At 40.6% G+C, this 17,188-nt stretch overlaps 1 protein-coding gene across 2 annotated transcripts in view; it reads right to left on the bottom strand.

Annotated features, from left to right (window-relative positions):
* Positions 1-9,398: 9,398 nt before the first annotated feature.
* ZBTB25 (zinc finger and BTB domain containing 25) overlaps positions 9,399-17,188 on the bottom strand; it is a 33,577-nt gene continuing 25,787 nt past the window's right edge. The window contains exons 3-4 of one of the 2 annotated variants that reach the window (XM_057488381.1): positions 15,969-16,912; positions 9,399-11,258 (exon numbers count right to left, since the gene is read on the bottom strand). In XM_057488381.1, coding sequence (XP_057344364.1) covers positions 11,188-11,258; positions 15,969-16,912 — 1,015 coding nt within the window. In that variant the 3' untranslated portion in view covers positions 9,399-11,187. Of the gene's footprint in view, positions 11,259-13,405; positions 16,913-17,188 lie in introns of those variants that run through there. The other variant, XM_036906076.2, reaches the window with a different exon arrangement.

Below are 17,188 nucleotides of genomic sequence, written 5' to 3'. Positions count from 1 at the left end.
GATGAATTGTCGATCTTTATGGTTTTGCTAAATATGCAATCTCATGTGACAATGCTTAAATTATTCAGATGGTGTCTTGCCAATGGGTTTCAGCCCTGGGCAAGTTCACTATGGATTCAGTGTGCACAAAGAAATTGACAGGAAAACGTTCTTTGGTGTGAAAGGGCTTATTACCCTGCCTGTTCTCCTGGTGGTAAGGTAGGTTGAGCACTAGCGTCTCTGCCTCCACCAGAGCACTGGGCTGAGCTCTCTATATAGCACAATAATAGCTTATTGCCTAAAGGTGTGGAAGTGGTGGCCTAGCAACAGGCCAGTTACACCAGTTACATCATCAGGTGGTTTAAGTTCAGTGAGGATCCTGGCCATAGGAACCCCAACTTCCCCACACTCCACCCCTTCAGGATTCTCACCTTACAATCTACATGCTTTCAATCTTCTGCAATAGTCCCTGTGCAAGAAAGCTGGAGCACTGTAACCAGATTCCACAACAGCAACAGAGGATAACAACTTAGAGATAATAACAAAAGTTAAGATACAAGATTTTGATACAGGAAACAAAAATTATAATAATCCTCAAGCCAGAGGAGGTTCCTAATAACAAAAATTATAATAATCCTCAAGCCAGAGGAAGTTCCCAATCCACAAAGACCTTAGAGGCGATAAGACATGTTTTAATGACACCAAAGAGGCAAATCTTGTCCATCAGGTAGGATGCATGCAAGAGAGTTGTCCTGTGATAGGGTAGCAGGAAGGGGGGGTCTCTTCCAGTAGTATACCATACTTTTACTCCTTTCCCCATAGGGGTATATATAGTGCTAATGGAGGTGTATGCACTGGCCATAATGATAAAACAAAACTCCCCAGTAAGATGCTCTTACTTTCTGGCCATTCAGGATATACTACTGTGACCTTTGGCAGCCACTCTGCTGTTATTCCAGGAATACACAGGAGGCCAGCTTCCAGGCCTTGTCCCCAAGGTGCCAGGAGAGCCAGCCATTGTTGGTCCATGTGTCCAAAGGTCCAAGGCCATGTCCACTCAATAGAGTCTCCGGGGTTCAGTGCAGTTGGTGCTGGCAACAAGATGTTATTCTGGTGGCCAAACCTCGGCTTCAGTGATTCTTCCTTGGTTTGTACTTGCAGTTGTATAGGGGAGGCAGTCATATGTGTTAACATTTCTATGGGGCTTAGGGCTCCCTTTCGGAGTCTCTCGTTCAAATGCCGTAGCACGGTCCATAAGTGAACTGACCAACCCCGCAGACTATTGGTATCTGGCTTTAGTCTGGATTTTAACAAGCCACTGTGCCTCTCTATCATGCCTGCTGCAGTAGGATTGTATGGCACATGAAACTTCCATTTGATTCCCAGCTGTCGCACCCATTCTTGCAGTGCATGTCCAGTAAAATGGGTGCCCTGATCACTCTCAATTACCTGTGGTTGGCCATAGGCAGCAAATAGACACTCCAGGCCTCTTTTGGTCATCTGCTGGTCTGCACAAACGGGTAGGAAAAGTAACCAGGAGTCCAGTAGCTGTGCCCACACAAGTCATCGCATACTGATATCCTTCTGACACAGGTAGAGGACCAATAGTCTATATGATGAGGGGTATAGGCCCCGTAGCTATTGTCCCATGTTGCTGTGGAACTCAGTGTTAAGTCCCTTTTGGAGCACATGACACACTTCTGCCAGGCTCTACTAACTTCTTCAAAGGTCAAAGGCAAGCCCCACAGACAGGCTACAGCCCACATTGTCTTTTGCCTCGCATGCAACAAACACTGGTGTAACCACTGGGCTACATCAGAGGCAGGCTTTTCTTCTAACCAACGTATCTGGGCCAATTTATCTGCTTCATCATTTCCTGGGGATGCCAGTGGCAAATAACCTGTCACGTTGTATACTGTAATTATTTTGGTCTGACCACAGGCACATTAAGTCTTGCCACAATTCTTGCCCCCAAAGGGGTCAGTGACCAACCAGCCAGTTGGCATGACCTACCAACCAGGTTGGTAGCCACAGGGTCAAGCCCCAATAGACAGTCCAGCTGTCAATGCAGACAACTATAAGGGAGGGCTCCTGGCTGATCACAGGCCACACAGCCTGCAACTTTGCCCATTGGCTGCTCTTCCCCTCACCATCTTCCATCCACATTGTCTCAGTCTTAGGATGGAAAGCTATGGCCCTCCATTTTGGGGGCTGCCCATGGCTGGAGCCATCTGTGTACCATGCATCTTTGGGTGTAGGGGCTCTTCCCTCCCGATAGGGACTCTCTGCTACTAATGGTTCAAAAGCAAGTTCTACCTGCTTTTCACTAGTATACGTCACTGGCACCAATAAGCATTGGAGTTCTTCACTCAAGGGGCTACTAGAGAGGGCACTATGCTGTAGGTAAGCACCTCACTTGGCCAGTGTGGGCATTTCTGCCACACCACTCCTTGGCTTTTGGGTCCAGTCTTGTACCCACCCCAAGATGGGATAGGTGGTTATTACCTTTATCGGAGTCATTCCAGTGATGGGTTCTGTAGCCAGCAAGGTGATACACAGCAGCTAGTTGTTTTTCTATCAAAGTGTATTGTACCTCTGCCCCTTTCCAGAGTTGTGACCAGAATCCAATATGTTGGCAAGTTTGTTCAAACCACTGCCAGAGACCCCAGCCATAACCGTCTTCAGTCACATGAACATCCAGCTCACAGGGGCTAGATGGGTATATCACACTCAAGGCCTGCACAGCCTTGACTGCCCGTTTTGCTGTAGTAAAGGCAGATGCACATGTTTCATCCCAGTCCCACCTGACGCCCTTTCGTACCAACCAGTGTAAGGGCTTCAGAATTTGTGCCAAGTGTGGGATAAACACTCTCCAGTAGCCCAGAAGACCCAGAAACTCCTGTGGTAATGCTACTGTTGTAGGGGTAGCAAAGGCCTGGACTTTATCTATAACGGCTTCTGGTATAACTTTGGTCTTACCTGACCAGATGACACCCAAGAATTTGACAGACAAACCAGGTCCCTGAACCTTGGTACTGTTCACAGCCCATCCTTTCTCTTGTAGATGTTGCAGCCGTCTAGGTGCTGCATCTTCTAGATCTGAAAGAGAATCGGATATGAGCATGACATCATCAATATAATGGTACTGCTGCACCGCTGGCAGTTTCTCCCATGTAGCCAAGTCCTGGGCTACAAGTCCATGACAGATGGTGGGGCTGTGGAGGTATCCCTGTGGGAGGACAGTGAAAGTCCATTGCCATCCTTCCCAAGTGAAGGCAAATTGTTCCTGACTTTCCTGCTCAATGTCAATGGAAAAGAAGTCATTAGCAAGATCTACCACATTATGGTATGTCCCTAATTCATGGCTGAGGGTATCCATCAGGCCTGCAATAGAGGGGACGGCAGCATGCATAGGGGGTATGACTTTATTCAGTTCTCTGTGATCCAGTCATTCACCAGGAGCCATCTGAGATGGCTTTTTTACTGGCCACACGGGGGAATTGAAAGGACTGTGGGTGGCCTTTATAATACCCACCTTTACCAGCTCCTGGGGAGTTTCTCCAATCTCTTTGTGCCCTCCAGGCAGTTTGTATTGTTTGGTATTAGTCACACACTGAGGCACAGGCAAAGCTATGGGCGGGTGCCTAGCATGTCCCCGCAGAACTGCCTTCACCACACGTACTCTCAGTCTGAACGCACCTGTAGTGGTCTGTAACCACAAACCCTGCAGGATATCAGTCCCCCAAATATATTCAGGGATAGGAGATATATACACAGTATACTCCCTTAGGGGTAGATGCCCCATTCCCAAAGGGATTTGGGCTTTTTTCACTCTGATAGCCTTCCCCCATATCCATCTATGATAGTGGGGGTCCCAGGGAACCACTCAGGGTTACCATGAATCAGTGAACATTCAGCCCCAGTGTCCACCAGAGCCAGGACACGTTGTATGTTCACTGGGGACCAATGGATAGCTATTTTAACATGTGGCCTCCGGTCCCCCACTGGTCCCTCAGGGAAGATACCTTGACCTTCCCCTCAGTCAAACCATGTTCCCCAATCATCTTCCTGTGTAGGCTCAAGTGAGGTTGGCTCGTTCTCCAGCAGGAAGTCTTACAAACACACAGGCTGGACTTGAGGCTCTGTCTCTGACCTCTGCCTCTTTGGTCTTAATGGCTGGAACTGATGATCTGGTTTCAGTTGTTGCCATGCTCTAGTAAGATCCTATTTGACTTCCCATCTAATTTCCTTCCATCTGCTCCTGCCCATATTAAATCAACCCACATCTGGGTCCTCGTAACCTTCATGGGGCCCTTTAAATTCTTCTTCTAAGTAGTAGACCTTATTACTTTCTGTGTTCTCATTGCTTCAGCCTCTCCTAAGTCTGCTACTGTACATGTCACCTCACTTATGGGATGCCCTAAGTGAGGGGAAAGAATGCCACTAGAGACCCAAAGAGGGATGTGGGAGCCATTTGAAGTACAATATTTCTCATCCCAGTAGTGAAAATCTCTTCATCTGGGCTATAATTCTCTGGACTATAGATGGCATTTCTTATGCTTAGCTCTCATAACACCTGTTGGAGCTCAGCATACATCTGCTATCTAACAGGAGGGGATGGCAGATCACCCTGATTGGGCCACACAGCACAAAGTGCAGCCATAAGCCAATTGAAGAGGGAGTGACTCCCTGGGGTCTGATGTGCATTTTGTAATCACTGCAAGGCGGGCTGCACTGTCAGGGAAAACAGTTTTCCCATCTCTGATCCTGACAGAACAATTCCATCCACCCCTCAGTCCCACAGACGCAGGAGCCATGCTGATAATTGACTCTGAGGGCTTCTGTCTAAACTGGGAGCCCAAGTCCACCAGCTCAGCCTAAGTATAGGGGCGGACCATAGAGTGCTCCACGACCTGGGGAGGGGGCTGCCGCTCTCCTTGGGGAACTTTCAGCTGCTGGGTCTTTCTTTTCTTTACAACCACTGGGCATGCTTTCAATACAGGAGCAGGGCCAGTGCCTCCGGCACCACCCCTTCATCCTTCCACAGCATCTCCATTTCTGGGGCTGATGGCACCTTTCTCTCCCCTCCCCCGAGTGCCTCCTCTGGTACAATCTTTACCTTTTCTACTGTGCCTCGCAGCAATGCTAGCTCAGTCTTCAGAAGGTCTCTTACCTTCAGCTCAATGCTGCGCAGCTGGTGTTCTCATGCCACCTCCATCTGTGCTTCCCTCAGTTTTTTTTCCTTGATAGCCTCTTCCTCCTTCAGAGCACCTGGCAGCGCTGCTGTCTCTTTCTGTAAGGAATCTTTTACCTCTTCAATGGCACCTTGCTGCTGGCGTTCTCGTGCTGCCTCCTCTCACATCAATGCCATTTCTTTCTTCATTGAATCCACAGAAGTTTGCAGCTTGCGTTCTCATGCCGCCATTTCATGGTTTTTTTTCAGGAGCATGTCTTTCTCTTCTGTAGACTTTTTTAATACTGTGAGAAGCAGCCAACCCACTGCCCCCAACTGCCTCACAGGCACTCTGTCTCTCAAAAGACCTACTTACTATACCAAGGGCCACCCCTACTGCCTCAGGTATCACCTCCACTTGCCTCCAGTCCTGGGGTGGGGCCCAGTCCAGTCTCCCCATTCACAGGGGCAGCCTACTGAAGCACCCCTCCCATAAGGGTGTCTTTTTCCTTGGTCAACAATGAACCTGATGACTTCCCAATTGTCTTGCCAATGGATTTCAGCCCAACGCAAGTTCGCTGTGGATTCAATGTGACCAAAGAAATTGACAGCAAAACATTCTTTAGGGTGAAAAGATTTATAATCGGCTTGTTCTCCTGGCGGTAGGTTGATCACTAGCGTCTCTGCCTCTGCCCAGAGCACTGGGCTGAGCTCTATATAGTGCAATAATAACTTACGGCCTAAAGGTGTGGAAGTGGTAGCCTAGCAACAGGCCAGTTACATCATCAGGTGGTTTAAGTTCAGTGAGGATCCTGGCCATAGGAACCCCAACGTCCCCACAGATGGTACCCATGAAGGCTGGGTGTTTCAAAAGTTCTGTGTTTACTAAGACACTGATTTTATTCCTCTAATGTTGACAACCCTGTTTTTTTCTTAAGCACAGCCCAACGATAATAACTGGGCTCTACAAGTGTACTTTCCAAATCTCAGGACCAATTTAAAGTTGATCCTGCCTTAAAAGTCCTAAAACTAAACCTTGTTCCAAAGCAAAATGACTTTATTAAAGTACAATCACAGTACATGGGGTATTTAGTATTTCACATTTTGCAGAATTTAAAAATTCTTACTAAATCATATCTTCTAATATAAAAGAAAGACACCTGCCTTTTGCAAAACTTGTCCTCACAGACAATTCTGCTAATCCCTTTTTAGACCTACTGTTAATGCTGAAGTCTGAAGTCTCCAACCCCTTGGTGAGTACCAACTTTTCTTTTTTTCCTGAAAGCTTGAGATCACCAGGGGTTAAGTTCTTGAAGTTAGGAAAAAAGGCGAGTACAGACAGTTCATGACTTATGATGGTCTTTCAATTTTTTGTCTTTTTGATGGTGCAGAAGTGATACACATTCAGTAGAAACAATACTTGGAAATCTGAATTTTGACCTTTTTCCAGGCTAGTGATACACAGTAGGATTCTCTGTGGTGCTGGGCAGCAGCGGTGAGCCTAAGCTCCCAGTCAGCCCTTCCATTATGAGGGTAAACCAACGCACTTACAACCATTCTGTACCATACAACGTTCCTGTTTTCACTTGCCGTCCAGTGTTCAATAAATTACATGAGATATTCAACACTTTATTATGAAATAGGCTTTGTGTTAGATGTTTTGCCCAACTGTAGATTAATGTAAGTGTTTCAAGCACACTTAAGGTAGGCTAGGCTAAGCTAGATGTTTGGTAGGTTAGGTGTGTAAAATGCATGTTTGATTTATATTTTCAACTTATAATGGGTTTGTTGGGACATAACCCCACTTCAAGTTGAGGAAGATCTGTATACGTGTGCTTGTACATGAGGACACTACACATCCCAAAGAAAATCCTCAGCAAAGCTGGGCACAGGCACCATGAACACTTATTGGAAAACCTAGGCAAAGGGAGGATGGTGCCGTGGCCCCCAAGCCTAGAAAACATCCTAAAACTTGTCTCTGTAAATCCTATCCTCATAGCAACAGTAGGGAAAGACACATTTTTCCCATAACTCATTTGTGGCTGAACTCAACTAGGACTTTTGGCTTTATCTTGATCTTTATGACAATGCATTTATGGGGCAGGCACTAAGCTTTTATACACTTTTCATAGTATACTTATGGCCATAAAAACCCAGGCCTTCCACTTCTGCACTCCTGGGAGACGGGGACACAGGGTGACACAAGTGCAGATGCAATCATTCGTACACTTGTACTTGAAACTTCTACTCCCCAATCCATGTTCTGACATCTGTACCTTCAGGTCACAGGAGGGTCAGGTTAGTAAGGCTCCAAGTGGGTCTCTGGATCACATCTGTGATCAATCAGTCAAAACTAGTGCATTTACAGACATCCACACTCACATCAAATATCCTCAGTTTGCATATTACAATGTAGAGGGTCCATGTAGAATAGCTATTGGCAGTATAAAAACTTAGAAATCACTTATCTTTAAATGGTTCATCCAGAACAGGAGTATTTTCATCCTCCTGATCTGAACTAGTGAGAACTGTCCATCCTTGTACTCTGTGGAAGGCTGAGATGTACAGAATGCCAGAATAATTGGTCACTGCTCAATTCAGTTGAAAAAGACAACCTGACTTTCTGATCTTTTATCCACATGCCACCAATAGCCTTAATCAGTAGTTTTGCTGACTTCAGAGTGATTTTGCTTAGAAATAAATCTTTTTAGTTTTATGTTTCCTTTATACCTTAAAATATCTGGTTGATATGTTTTTTTTGACCTGTGGAAGGTTTAATAGTAAATGATAATCACTGTAGTTCACTAAGTGCTAAGTCTTTTTATATTTATCTTGGTGGTCTTAACTTTTTTCATCAAGGTCTAATTTGCATACAGTAAAATCCATCCTTTAAAAACTGCACTATCTATAAACATGCTTAAGTGTGTGAACCAGGAAGCACTAATTTTTTCTGGTTGATATCGTTGTTCTTTATACTATGTGTGTACTTTAGTTTAATGTAATTTCCTGGCTGCATCAGTGAAAATTGTCACTTGCTGCAGAAATTCAAAGTAAGTGCTTCTTAAACCCAACATTTAAATCAGGATAAGGAGAGGAAGGGCTGTGCAAACTGTACAGCCCAACTGCAGAAGCATCATTTGGTGAGTGGTGACCCCTAGTGTTATTGTGCATAATCTGTATGGCCAATATGCAGCGGCTCTGAAGACAGCCACCAGTTCGAGAGATGAGCATAACTGTGGTGATGTTAATAGTGAAACAGGATATGTTTAAAATAAAAAAGGAGTCTTCCATTTATATGACTTTCCTCCCTCACTTAAAAATATTGTGATAGAGAGGACAGAAACCACTGAGCTGGGAGCACCAGACTTTGCACACAGATGAACGAAGGGCAGTGCTGGGAAATCAGAACCGGTCCAGTAAAAAAAAATCTCATTCTGCTGGAATCTTTGGTCTGCATTTTAAAACCTTTCCCTTACCTTTGCAAGTGTTATAACCTTTTTCTAAAGAACCATGACATGCTCTTTAGATTTTCCTCCCTAGGAGATCTGTAGGTACTACAAATGCCAGTTACCAAAAAAATATGGCTTGAATAAAGTATCATTTGGCTTAGAAAATGTGGCAGAGCTAAATTCACAAGATCTCATTCCTCAAAGGTCTGTTTGGCACAAATCTAACATGGGCAGTAATAACACAGATCAGACAACAGGTAACAACGGCAGCTGATGAGGCCTCCTTCCCAGGCTTCCTTCCTGCACAAGCCTCCCCCAGTGCCCAGGAGGGCAGGGGCCAGTTCAGTTGTGCACAGAACACCTTTCACAGCACTATTCCTTCAGATTTCTGACATGAAAGGTCACCATGGTTTTCCAATAGCTTAAGGAAATATATTTTATTTCTATCATTTTGATATAATACAGCCAAGTTGTTGCAATGAAAAAAGTTTCAACATTGTATAAACACTAGAAGTTATCTGAGAGGAACTGGGTTTATTCTTTTAGTACAGACTGTCATCTGTAAAGTAAATTTGGTTAAGTATTCGTTGATTATATACAGAGCCCTGGTATAATATTTGTAACAACACTACAAGCAGAAATGATGGGTAAAAAAAATAGCAAAGACTGTATTCACTCAGTATTAGAGGGTTAAAAGAGGTGAAGGCGAAAGAATCCATTCAAAGTCTGAGCTTACTCAGAATGGAAGAAAGTGAGGGAAGAGAGGAATAAAGAACACCAGTTTAGAAAGTCAGTTGTTGAACCACAGCTGAAAAAGAAAGTAAATACCAGAAAAAAACAGAGGCCAACCTCACAGATTGGGGTTGTGAAGAAAAGAAACAAGAGGCAAGAAACAAGGGAGTATCTGCCCACATGTTCCCAGTTTTATTTCTTGGGCAGGCCCCAAAAGGGAAACTGATGCCTAATTAGAAAACAAATGTGGCTGAGACTAAAGTTCCAAGGTCTTACTGTTAAATATTTACCAGAATCCTCAGAAATACTTGATATAATAATCACAATAAATGTGCTATTTTAAAGTTATTTGCTATATGTACACACACGATTCATATATATATATACATATATAATTAAAGTTTATTTCTCACTCATATCACAGTGCTTGCTGCTGTATTTACCTGTAAATTGAGAATATCTTGATCAAAGAGGGATGGTAAGATACTGCAGTACTCAGTGTATTATGGAATTCTAGTAAAATTCTCATTCACTGTGACTCTATAAAGCAAAGCAAGATCCAGGAGTAGCTAAGAACTAAATAAACAGTGAATTAAATAGTGATGGCACATCTGAGCATAATGTAAAATAGATTTTTAATAGGTACACTGGTGCCACCTTTTGGCCAGATTAAAAATTTACACAAATTACAAACTAAAATCACATTTTAATTTCACAAAGACACCCTGTTAGAGACACAACTGTTTAATTCAAACACTGTTTAAGAATAGATTTAACACTGCTTAATACATCCCTAATTTTTTAATATAAGTTAATTCTGAACAAACATATCTCTATTCCATAAGAACCATATTAACTTCAAAGAACACTGAGATGGAAATCCCCATGTTTAATTTCTTAGTATCCTTTAGCTCTTGACAACCATCACAAAACTTATTTAACCTTCTAGACCAGGATTAGTTAACTTCAGCATTACTGACATTTTGGGTTAGATAATTTTTTGTTGTGGGGGCTGTCCTCTTCATTCTCAGATGTTTAACATCATCCCTGATCTCTACCTACTAGACGCCAGTAGCAACCTTTCTTCCACTCCCACCCAGTTGTGACCATCAAATATATCTTCACATTTGCCAAATGTCCCCAGGATGAGGGGGATCACCCTGTGTGATGGTTAACTTTATGTATCAACATGACTGGGCCATGGGGTCCCCAGATATTTGGTCAAGCATTATTCTAAGTGTATCTGTTATGGTATTTTTGAATGAGATTAACATTCGAATCAGCAGACTGAGTTAAGCGGACTGCCCTCCCTAATATGGGAGGCCCTCATCCAATCAGCTGAAGGCCTGCATAGATCAAAAAGGCTGACCCTCCTGAAAGTAAGGGGAACTTTTGCCTACAAAGCTGGGAGGTTGGTCTTTTCCTGCCTCGTGTGTCTGGTCCCTAATGGTTTCCAGACTGGAGCTACATCATCAGCTCTCCTGCATCTCCAGCTTTTCAACTGTAGATCTTGGGAATTCTCCTCTATATTTGTATGAGCTAACTCCTGATAATAAATCAGTCTCTCTCTCTCTCTCTTTCTGGACACCCCTCACACATTCTGTTGATTCTGTTTCTCTGCAGAACCATTACACACCCTCACTGAGAACCACTGTTGCAGATTATGTTACTGGAGGAAATACAGTAGAGGGTAAATAGGGAAGAAAGGAGCAAAGCAAGAAACTTCTGGGAAATGACTAGATTATTACCTTTCTTTCCAGAGATGGTAGCTGGAAAGCACTTGATTAGGACTCCAATTTTCTATTAACCCAGCTCATGGTTGATGAGAACTGGCCTCACTGATACATTTTTGTATCACATCCAAAATGTTACCTGGCAGAGACTACTTACCTCAACACTAGGAAGACAACATTTGGCAGACACTGCTGTAAAATAAGAACACATTCTATAAGCTGAGCTAAAAAAAAAAAGTTTTGCTTATAATCAAGTCACATTAATTTATTTGTCATGATAAAATACATGAAAACCACTATTTTCATTCCAACTAGAGGATACAAAATTTTCTAAAAGAATGTTTCTGAGGCAAAATTACAGGACAGTATGTGGAACAGTTTAACCATATAATGTATTATAATGATTTCAGTCCCCTGTATTTGCTATGTGTTACTTGTACTTTGAAGATTTCTTCAGTGGGCCTTATTTATTGTACAAGTTTTTGAAATTAAGTTTCTCTGAAAGTATTTTAAGCTTGTATTTCATCTAATCTGAGTAAATTACTTTGTTTGGCACAAAATAGTTAACATCAATTTCATTGGAGCAATATCTACTAAGTAATCAACTGTGGCACAGATACACACTGATGCACAATGGATTCTTCCAGGTTTTGAAGACAAAAATCCCAGTTTGTGGTTCTTTGTATTTAAGACATCCAGGTTTAGGATTGTATAATCTCACCAGTTTTCAAAAAGTCCAACCATATAAACATAGAAGTACAGCAAAGAATAATCATTACAGATTTCACTCTTAGGAATTTAAAAATTATTATAATAAAATACCATAGAGCTACATTTAGTTTAATTCATACAAAGACACAAATTACATTATGAAAACTCCTCACATGGCTTATTTTTACCTCAATTACTACAAAAATTCATACTTAACAAGGATCTTAGTTACAACATCAAAAATTTGCCTGTGCAAATAAACATTAATTGAATTATACCATTTTCCAGACTTTTCTCATGATAAATATGTATTTCCTTCAGTTTTAAGTGAGGCCTTTCCAATAGTATTTTAACAGAACATAATGAATTACTATTTTATTTTCCCCACTCCATTTCTTGTCCCCATCTTCTTTTCAGAAGACCTATATCAAAGAAACGAAAATGGTGTTTTCTGCATTGATTATATTCCTTTTCCTATATTCCTTTGGGGAAACTTTCAATAAAGTTTGAAATTGGCAGGGTTTTAGCCCCAATAATGCCAGAGAGCTAACATTCTCCTTGCTGAGAGCTGTACAGAAATACTGATGATTAAACTATAGAATAGGAATTCTAGCAACACTGCTATTTCTAGAGTATTTGTAAAAAATAAAAATTAGAATGTTGTCAATTAATTATTGAGTATTAATAATATATGACTTATTCTAACATGGTCTAGAATTCACAGATTGGAATACTGAAGTTCATAGATTTAGCTGTAGAATAAATGTAGTTTTCTTTATATGGTTGGTTTTTATCAATACTGAGAAAATTTAACACTATTTTAATACAAATCCTCACAACACCCCTGTGAGGTAGGGATTGCTTATATCCACTTTAAAAATGGGAAATCAGAAAAGCAGAGCAATAAATAATAATCTCAAGAGATATAAAATCAAGAAATCTTGGCTTTCTTATAAGGCAGACTACACTTCCCAGTTACTGAATTCTGACAATATGCTAATAAGGACAAATACTGAGACAGTTTGTTTTTCTCCAGAAAACTATATGCAGGAGCTAGAAGGTAAGATTATAAACTGATTCAAGGGGAAAATGTCTGTTTAGTATTTGCTTGATGCATTAAGGTGCATATAGCATTTCTAGTTTTAAGAGCTTGGTAATCATTATGCAAACCATCCTATGTGGTTAAGATTATAGGTCCATCTTGCAGATGATGTAGTCAAAACTAAAGGGCTTAGCTGGAAGAACTTTTTTTCTGCAAAGCAGATTTTCTTGGTGAGGAATCATGTCTTAAAGAATTCACTCAGGGCACAGGGTCAGTCATATGACAATTATTTTAAAAATATGCCTGTTGAATGAGTGAAAAAAAAAAACCAGAATCAGCCCCCCATATCACTATTCCTTGGGTCTCCGGAACATAGCTTTTAGAATTTTTTTCTATAAAATGGAGTTAACATTTTTCCACTTTCTAAAATGGATATTATGAAGACTAAGGACAGAATATTTGCTTTGAATTCCTAATGTTAAAAAATAAGAATACAAATAGTTAATTACTATTTTTTTTGGTATCATTAATCTACAATTACAGAAAGAACATTATGTTTACTAGGTTCCCCCCTTCGCCAAGTCCCCCCCACATACCCCTTCACAGTCACTGTCCATCTGCGTAGTAAGATGCTGTAAAATCACTACTTGTCTTTTCTGTGTTGCGCAGCTCTCCCCGTGCCCCCCCCACGCACTAATTACTATTTTCTTAACACCCAACAAATGTAGATAAATTTCTGCTTTAAATTAATGTTGTCCATCATGGCTAATCAGCCATAAGCCAAACTCTGAATGCTTCTGCCTTGTACTGCTGCCTATCCCACAACTCATACATACCCCTAATCCCTCTCTTTAGCTACATACTTCTTGTGTCAAAGATTAACAACTGGGCGAACAGGAAAGAATACAGATGAGAAAAATCAGAAAAATTGCTATCATGATGAGGAAAATAAAATTTTACTTGAAGAAGTCTAGGAAATATCTCCCAAATAGCCTTAAATACTTGAAATCAATTTTAATATTTGTGTTTATCCTATGGGATGAAATCTTTGAGGGCAGCATGAGTTCGAATAATTACTTAAAATATTTACGTTTAAGATTAGATGTAGCTCTGACCCAAAGAGGAACATATTGTTTAACCACCCCCAATACAACTGATCCTGTATCATAATTGTAGATTTTGCTCTTCACACATATCAATCTTAACCCTAGGAAGCTTTACTCACTCTCAACTGCCTCAGACAATGCCCAGTTGATTTCTTCATTCAGCCCTCAAGAAAAACTTGTAATGTCATAAATTCACCTAAACTCACTGTTTACACAGAGAAAATTTTGTGCCCTTAGAATAAAATGGATTACTCTTTGAGTTCCCTCCTGACTGAACTCCAGTGCTGCTGAGAAAGTCTGATGTTGTCAGGAAATGTCCTCAGAAGTATGCAGTTACAACAGAGCTCAAAGTGTCTGCATACAGTTAAAGCCTCACAAAACAAAGTTAATAGATTAAAATGTCTGTGAGCCTTAGAATTTTACAGGGCAGCATACAAAAAGAAATGAGGCTATTTTGAAGCCTATCTCTTTTGCTATTCTTGACTAGCTAGTATTTGAAATTCAAACATTTTAGAAACAATTTAGATCTATCCTTTGTGGTAAAGTTTGAGCAGGTATATTTCCCAGCTCCAGAGAAGAAGCAGCTATCATTTACTTGTCAATTTTAATTTTTCTGGGCTTTTAGCTTTGTAAATTTCACTATTATAACAGAGAGTTTCCTTTATTTACAGAAGAAAGCTATCATGGATTTTATACATAGTTTAAGGGCAAGGACTATATCTATATTTACTCTGCTGGTTTTATGGGCCAGAAAAAAAATGAAAACTGAACCACTAAAAAATTACTTCTTAACTGATTTTTAGAAAATTAACATCAACTCACAAAGCCTAGAAAATCCTCTGACTCTGAGGATAGAAAAATAATCTGTATTTTATCATTTTCCTCTTTCAACTCATGTAAACCTCTGGTCATAAAAAAATCTCAAATTGTTCTTAAGGTTTTTAAGAAAACACTCTAGATAAATTAACAACACTGGGGTGTTAGTCAATGCAGCTCTATCTGAACTGTATGTTTATGTGTATGTATCTTTCTGTTTCTCTCTTTAGGATTTTTTTATGTCTGACTCTTCTTCTTTTTTCTATTTTACCTAAAATATTTTTAATTAAAAATAAGGTATGCTCGATGTTAAAAGTAAATAAATAAAAGCCATGTAAGATGTTGCAGAGCTAGTTAGTAAAAAATAATTTTAGGACTCTCTTGTCCCCTCCTGGCACAAGGTGGGAGCTCTGTTCTCTCACTTTATCTCTAAATAAAAGCCTGTACCTTGCTCTCCTAAAAAAAAAAAATATAATAATAATAATAATAATAATAATTTTAAAACTACTCATGATTTCTTATAGCTATGTCTTAAAACAAATTTTTTATACATCATAACATAATTATGCATTAAAATAACTCTTAACTTCCTATAAGGCAGGAAATATTTAAAAATAATCTTCATAGGGGTTTATTCATATGAAACATTAGCTAAAAGCGATAGTTCAAAGAATTCTTTAAATTTTTTTCATTTATTTCATATTCAAATGGATTTAACTGCTTCTACAACATTGGAAAACCTTAGAAATTCTGGAACTGTTCACTCTAGTGTTCCTGCTTCTACACTGACTTCTGGTATCTAAATTATAACTTAATTTATGAAAAGTTCACAACCTAATTGAAGGTTACATTTTAATAGCCATGTATTAACATGTCTTACAATAAGAAGACCTAGTATATACAAATTCAAAACTGTGGATAAGTGGTAAAGAAAAAAGGTGAATAGACGTTAAAGAAGGAAATAATTTATGAATTTAAAAAATGCATGTGGATTTTTGTTTTCGTAATTAATATAAAAATTCTGAAGGAGAAACTGCTACTCAACTAGGATAGTGTCCACATTTTCTTGTGTCAGCTCTGATTCTAAGGCACAAGATGAGTCTAACTGTTCCTGCAATAAGCGAGAACTTTTCAGGGGAACATCAGACCAGGTGTTATAATACGGCTGAAATCTCTGGGCTAATGCATTACCATACCTTTGGCATCGGTTATATCTGTAAGATTTACCTTTGTGTGTATACATGTGTTCCAGCAATTGGCTCTTTCGGAGAAATTTATGACCACAGATGGTACAGCTGATTTTTCTTTTCCTTGAAAAAGAAAAATTACAGTTTAATTCTACTGGTTCTGTGTCTTTTGAGATCAAAGACACTTGACTGATTTGCAAAGGCTCTGTGGCACCCTGGTTTGAGTGGTCAGGCTGCTGCTCATTTTCCTTAACAATGAAGGAGCTGAGCCAGCGGCATTCAAGAGCCTCACTATTTTCATTAAGTGGTTGCACTTCACCAAGGTGATTACTTTCCAGAATGGAAGCAGGGACACCAAATGGGAGGGATCCAGACACATGGGTATGGAGATGTTGTCTTAGATTATTACGGGAATCAAAATGTTCCCCACAGTAATGGCATAAGTGCATTTTGATACTGCTTTCGGTGAAAGTGGGGCCTGTCAGCTCTGAGGAGGGTGAGGGGTGGTTCTGGGAGATCACAGGTTCTGGGTCACATCTCTCCTGCTTGATGGACACTGGGGGCTTCTGGTGCTCCTCCAAGGCCGGGGCAGCAGGACGGGCCCTCTGCGGCTCTGCAGTGCCATCATCCAGCCCAATAGCAAGAGAGAGTTGCAATTGGGGGTGGTCACCCTGGACAGCAGCTCTATTTCCACTGTTATTGGAAGGAGCTTCTTTGATCTCCAGCCCTTGTTTGACAGCTGTTTTTTGGGTTGTTGAGATCTGAATGCCATACAGATTTGAGGACTGCACAGTCTCTGGTGAGAACACTTGATTCATTTCAGTCGCAATGTGAGAAAGGTAGTCGGCGTGAAGAAATCGAATCCCTTCCTCCAAACGACTATGATCCACAATCTGTTTTGGCCCTTTCCCAGTGTACATAATGTGCAACAAATAGCTGAATATGTCAGGCTGGATGTCAGTTGGCTGTATTTTTATGCATTCACTGTTAAAAACAAAAACAGACCCACACAAAATGAATTTCTTCCTAAGAAGTTCAAATTTAGCAATTTGCCTTGATGAAACACAGCAGCAAAAGCTTAACTTTCATTGCATTTCACTTTAATGGCCCTGCAACAACTAAGTCTTCATTATTCAATCTACTGCCTAAAGTTAGGAAATGGCTATTCTGATTAGTATAACATTTATTTAGTGACTCCTATGTAATATGCAATATACTAGGTGCCAGGGGTTAGAAAAATGATGAATAAAAGAGGTACCT

The sequence above is a fragment of the Manis pentadactyla genome, chromosome 11 (genome assembly GCF_030020395.1).
Source record: "Manis pentadactyla isolate mManPen7 chromosome 11, mManPen7.hap1, whole genome shotgun sequence".
Classification (NCBI taxonomy): domain Eukaryota; kingdom Metazoa; phylum Chordata; class Mammalia; order Pholidota; family Manidae; genus Manis; species Manis pentadactyla.
The sequence above is the reverse complement of the archived record's forward strand: the minus strand, read 5'-3'. Positions and strand labels throughout refer to the sequence as shown.